We start from the raw sequence: 6000 nt of genomic DNA, 5'->3' as shown, positions 1-6000 counted from the left end.
CAACAAATATGTTGGTCAGTGTTCCTGTTATTTTGGGTCGAAAGCAACTCTAATCAGGAGGGTTTTCAGTCTTGATTTAAAGGAACTCAGTGTTTCGGCTGATTTGCTGTTTCCTGGAAGTTTGTTCCAGATTTGTGGAGCATAGAAGCTGAATGCTGCTTCTCAGTGTTTGGTTCTGGTTCTGGGTATGCAGAGTAGACCAGAACCAGAAGATCTCAGGGGTCTGGAGGGCTGATACACCAACAACAGGTCGTTAATGTATTTAGGTGCTAAGCTGTTTATTAAGTGATTTACAAACTAACAGAACTATTTTAAAGTCTATTCTCTGAGCTACAGGGAGCCAGTGTAATCACTTCAAGAACTGGAGTGATGTTCTCCATATTCCTGGTTTTAGTGAGAACACCAGCAGCAGCGTTCTGGATCAGCTGCAGCTGTCTGATAGATTTTTTTTTGGACAGACATGTGAAGACACTGTTTCAGTAACCAATGTGACTAAAGGTAAACACATGGATTAGATTATGACTAGGATGACACCAAAAGAACAAAAATAGAGTTAAACAAACTTGACCCAAAACTAGAATTACTGATCAATTACTTTGAAAAGCATGCGTGGAAAAAAAGAGGTGGTAAAATCCTACTTCTCATTTACATACGTATAGATATTATATACTCTATACTATATCTGTAGCATGGTTAGTTATTGAGGCTTTGGAGTCCATAAAGTTTATATGGAACCACAAACATAATAACACTTCAGCACATATGGAATCATAATTGGTGCACAATATCAATCACATCTTAATTTAACTGTAGCTCACTTTAATGTGACTCTCAAAGCTCAATTAGCAAATTGATCCTTCTGACAGGTTCCTCTGCATCTTTTCTTGGTTATTCTCCTGCCTAAATGTTTATTAAAAACCCAACGTGTTCAGTCACTGGCTGTTTGTTCGCAGTCGTGGGCTCTTCTGGATGACCCACAGGGCTCATGTGATCTCTAATGAACCGGATCCAGTGGAACCAATTCATGGCTGGTCTTGGGGACGGATCAGGAGTTTGATAATAAGTCGGCTAATTCCGCCCATCATCGGGACTCGCCTCCTCTGCGCCACATGAGCAATGGGAGGAATCTACAAATGGGACAAGGAGCGAGGAGTTTTAACAAGTTTCTTAGATGAGTTGCGCCTCATCTCCATCAAGCTGATTATACCAGAGGAGGAATTATTCATGACATAAATGGCGGAGGAGCTGTTAAAGGAAAACGCTGCGAAAATCAGCGGGGTGAGTGTGCAGTTCTTCATCTAAAATGTGTTGTCCAGCGTGTGACAGAAAATATACCATCCTATATCTAATATTACCAGAGAGGAATGCTGAAATCTAAATCTTTTTTTGGTTTAAGGAAAAACAGTTTTAAAGGACTTTTCAAAAACTAAGTAGGAACGCTACCAAGAAGTCTGACTGAAGTGATGCAACATGTGAGGGGTTGAACATTAGACACATAATCTACTTAAATGGATGCAGACTGCTCTGCTTTGTCTGCTCTGAGCTATTTTCACGTCTCTGAACTTCCTGCATTTCCAACTTAATTCGATTTATTTAAAGAACAGAGCAGCTATTGTTTTCTCAGCCTACTTTTTACTCATTTTCACATAGCATGGACAAAAAAATGACAATCTTTATCTGTTGTATGTTCTTCTAAAGTCCAAAGATGGTGTCAAATGTGAAATTTGACTCTGTGTGGCAGCATGTTAATTATACATAGAAACGCTGACTTTTTAAGCTCAAAAGCATTACTGCAATCTTGTACAAGCGTTTCTTTCACAAATATACCATTAAACTATATTTATTAACATTAGGGATTGTAAAAGGTTACTTGTTTAGTTTGACAGTGTCAGATGATACAGTAAAATGCCTCTATGTGTGAGAAAATCTGCTGCACGGGTCACAGTTTGGCTTTTCTCAGTTGCTTCTTTATTCTCCTCTCTTTCAGCATCTCACGTGGTCACTGCTGGCGGTGGCTTTCCTGGCCTCGTTCGGCAGCTCGATGCTCTACGGCTTCAACTTGGCCGTCGTCAACTCACCTGCAGAGGTTGGTTCCAGCAGCTTCTGCATTTTCATAACGGTCACTGGATCCTCTATAGTCTACACGACCAATCCAACTATTTCAGCGCTTTCACCGACTTTCAGTCAAGGGTGTCCAAAGTTCAGCCCACAGGCCATTTGTGGCACTCAGGATGATTTCACGCAGCATCCCACTGCAATTCAAGAAAGTTACACATCAAGGCTGACATCACAGGCAGACTTGGGTGAAAAAAACATTGTTAAACTTGCTAAATGCAGTCAAAATGAAATAAAAAAGAGTGGCCAGTATTCCGTTCATCTAGCTGAGAAGAGGCTAAAATATTTATTCCAGCAAAGCAAGAAAATCCAGAAATTTGGAAACCATATACCTTTATTTTCAAAAGTCAAACATGTCAGTCCCTATTTATGTTTTAGATCTGCTTAGCATTCTTTCTTACAGAAAATAGGTTTACATTTTCCATTCTATTGAAATATTAATTTCTTCTTTAACATATTGCTCAGTAGAACAAAATACAAAAATTTCACAAATTCTTTTTTATGGATTTTTAATAAAAACGAGTGAAATAACTTTTTTTTTCTCCAACCCACCCATACTGTGAACTTGATGACTATTTGGCCAAAGGTTCTGGTATCACTGTATTAAGTGATCCCTGTAATCTAATAACGATGCATTATTATGCTACATTTGCGTAACACTGTCTGTCCCGTGCCCCTCATGTGGGTCTGTGCATCAGCTGTAGCGTGTTATTGATGTTCCTCAGCTCCTAATCCATCATTTGTTCTGTTCTGCTCCTGCGCTGACCAATTTGCTGCGGCGCAGTGACCGAGCTGTGAGCATTCCTGTTTTGACATGGATAACCCCGTTCTGATGTAGGAAGAGTTTACCCTGCCCTGTTCATTAGCATTGACTTAATGTGGAACTTTTCTCAGTGCCTTTCTTCGCTTAAGAACAATAGAGGTGCAATGAACACTTTTTACTGTCAGGAAAAAAACAATATGAAAGAGATTTTTTAGTGACTGATCCGGAATCAGGAAGTTGGTGCTTTGCAACTAATGCAACACATTTTGTTAGGTTTTATGGTATCAGAAGATATTGTGAAACCTAAAAAATCTAGAAAATGAGGATTCAATGTCTTAACCAAGCAAACTAATCAATTTTAGCAGCAAAAGACAATAAAATCCAACCTTGGTGCGCACATGTTCCTCATTAAACTGATATTCTTTTGGTGACTCCTCATTTTTTTCCTCTTTTTAAGTTATTTGCTTTTAGTATATATAAATATTACACATACAGCAGAGTCTGAGAGGACAGTAGAGAGACACAAACGCAGAAATCAGAGGGCCTGGTGTGCTTTCTGTGGGAAAGTAAAAGTTAGTTTATATCTACTTTTAAGAGTAGTTAAACCTAGTCTTAAAATTAAACGGTGTGTCTGCCTTCTGTACAAAATCTGGAAGCTGATTCCCCTGTTAGACACTCCAGGAACCACAAGAAAACCTGCGCTCTGAGTGAAGTGGTCTGTTTGAAACATATTAACTGATCGTTCATAGATTATTATGTAAAAAATGAAAATTGTAAATGTTTCATTAGAAGAACTTTAAAAGATATTCTGTATTTAACAGGAAGCCTATTAAGAGAAGCTGAAATTTGATCCTCGTTAATTTGATAATTCCTCTAATTTGAATCAAAATTCTCCCTTCAGAGTTTTAATGATCTGTAGGTGTTTACTGACATTTTTGGACTCCCTGGTAATAGAGAATTTCAATATTAGTCCAGAAATAACAAATGGATGGACGTGTTTTTTGCATCATTCTTGAATAGGAAATGTCTAACTTTCACATATTAATAGGTAATTAAAACTTTATTTATATAGCAGCTTTCAACATAAAAAACAAACGTGATTTAACAAACAAACTATTGCAAAGTAAAGAGAAATAGACCTGTCTAATATAGGATTTAAATGTTGCATCCTGGTCAAATAAATCAAGGTTCTTTTAACTATTACTGAAGGAAAGTCTAACACTATTCTGGATAACTGATTTATTAAGCAGGTCGTTTTTAAGATGAGATGGTCCAAAAAGAACAAGACTAATTCTGCCCTCTGTGTGAGTTTGAAAGCAGAAAACTAAAGTCATTCAGGGTTTCAGATATTCAACACATTGTTGACGTTGAAGCGGTAAAAACAAAAAACAAAAAACTCTTGCATTGCCTTCCTTACTTACGGAGACAGAGATCGATGATTTTATGAAAGTCGGGATTTATTATCTTCTCATAAGATGTAGAACAGCAAGGGACACATGTCCCAGAGAGGGTCTGGTCTGATCTATCCTGCCCATTCTGCTGTAATTAGACTAAACTAATCACTCAATTTATGTGAATACCTTTTTTTCCTTCAACAACGTACATTGTTGAATTTCTCTTTGATGCAGTTTGTGCCTCTCTGTTAGAGTCAAAATCTAATCATGTAGGTTTTTTTTACATTTTTGGCCATCAAATTGAGTTTAATCTGATTTGCTTCTTTTCTTTGTTTTAGAAATTTGACAGATTTCCACTCATGTCTGTGCTTTTTTTTTTCTTTAAAATGTCAGCATATTCCCCTGTTTTAGTGCTTCTCTTCTTCTCTTCAACCAGTACATCAAAGCCTTCTACAACGAGACGCTAACTGAGCGCCATCACTGGACTCCAGATGAGCATTTCTTGACGATCTTGTACTCCCTCACCGTGTCCATCTTTGCCATCGGTGGGATGATCGGTGCGCTGCTGGTGGGCAGACTTGTCACTAAATATGGAAGGTTAGCACAGGTGTAGATTAATTACTCGTCTTGTTCGCAATTTTTTTTTTGTTTTTTTTGTTGCTTCTGATCGTATAAAACATCCTATTGTTGAACAACGATACGCTCTGACAGTGGATGTGTTTGAACAGAAAAGGGACGCTGGTGAGGTCTACCACGCTGGTGTTTATTGGGGGCTCTTTGATGGGCTTCAGCCGATGGTTCAGGAACCCCTTCATGGTCATAGCAGGACGCTTCATCACCGGAGTTCATTCAGGTAGGCCTGCCTAATTGAAAAACATTGACTTAGTTCCCAACATTTGCTAGAACCTGTTTGAATTGTTTTTTAACTTAAATTGAAACTGAACTTAAACCCAATTATCTGGCCCTTAATGTAATTTACCAAAAGTCACTTGATGATAGGGGTGGGTATTGCCAAAGAAGCCACAATCCGATTCTATCACGATGCATCACGATACTTGAATTATTGCGATGTATCGCGATGCATTGTGATATTTTCACTGAACACTGTTAGAAAAAAAAAATACAGCAATTACCAGTGTCTGACTGGCTCTGTATGATCTGGATAGTGTCTTCAATTGATACATAACTGAAAGCAACTGAATTCATACATAGCTGTATTTATTGAAACAACTTATGGAGGTATTGCCATGAAAACAAATATTACTGTTACTGGAGTGGACACACTGACAAAAAGTGCTTTACATGGACTCAGTGGTCCTTTAAACCAATGAAGTTGTATTCCACTCGTTTTTGGCTGATGTTCGCCAACCATTCATGCAATTTTATTTATTAATTTTTTCAAATTAATAATCGATACTTGCCGTCAAGAATCGATGCAGTAGATTGCGAAAATTAGAATCGCGATGCATCGTCATAACAATTATTTTGCACACCTCTACTTGATGAGGCTTCAGAATGCTGATCTAAAATTAAAACAAGATTATCCTTTCTTCTTTTTATTTGGGAGAAACTTGGAACCACTGAGCACCATTAGCACCAAACTTTCTTTGAATGTTGTTGACTTGGATCCAAAAGCAGGCGGGAAGCAGCCAGACATCCATTAAAGGAAAAAGGACTCTCACTAAATGGCAAGCGACATGCCAGGATCAACAAAGGCCCAACAAGTGA

The 6000-nt window shown here is 38.1% G+C and overlaps 1 protein-coding gene across 1 annotated transcript in view; it reads left to right on the top strand.

Annotated features, from left to right (window-relative positions):
• Positions 1–843: 843 nt before the first annotated feature.
• slc2a15b (solute carrier family 2 member 15b) overlaps positions 844–6000 on the top strand; it is a 22481-nt gene continuing 17324 nt past the window's right edge. The window contains exons 1-4 of the mRNA XM_012852046.3: positions 844–1278; positions 1988–2086; positions 4709–4869; positions 5001–5125. Coding sequence (XP_012707500.2) covers positions 1234–1278; positions 1988–2086; positions 4709–4869; positions 5001–5125 — 430 coding nt within the window. The 5' untranslated portion in view covers positions 844–1233. The remainder of the gene's footprint in view (positions 1279–1987; positions 2087–4708; positions 4870–5000; positions 5126–6000) is intronic.

Source organism: Fundulus heteroclitus, chromosome 5, assembly GCF_011125445.2.
Source record: "Fundulus heteroclitus isolate FHET01 chromosome 5, MU-UCD_Fhet_4.1, whole genome shotgun sequence".
Taxonomy (NCBI): domain Eukaryota; kingdom Metazoa; phylum Chordata; class Actinopteri; order Cyprinodontiformes; family Fundulidae; genus Fundulus; species Fundulus heteroclitus.
Note: the sequence above shows the minus strand (reverse complement) of the source record. Positions and strands in the feature narration are given on the sequence as shown.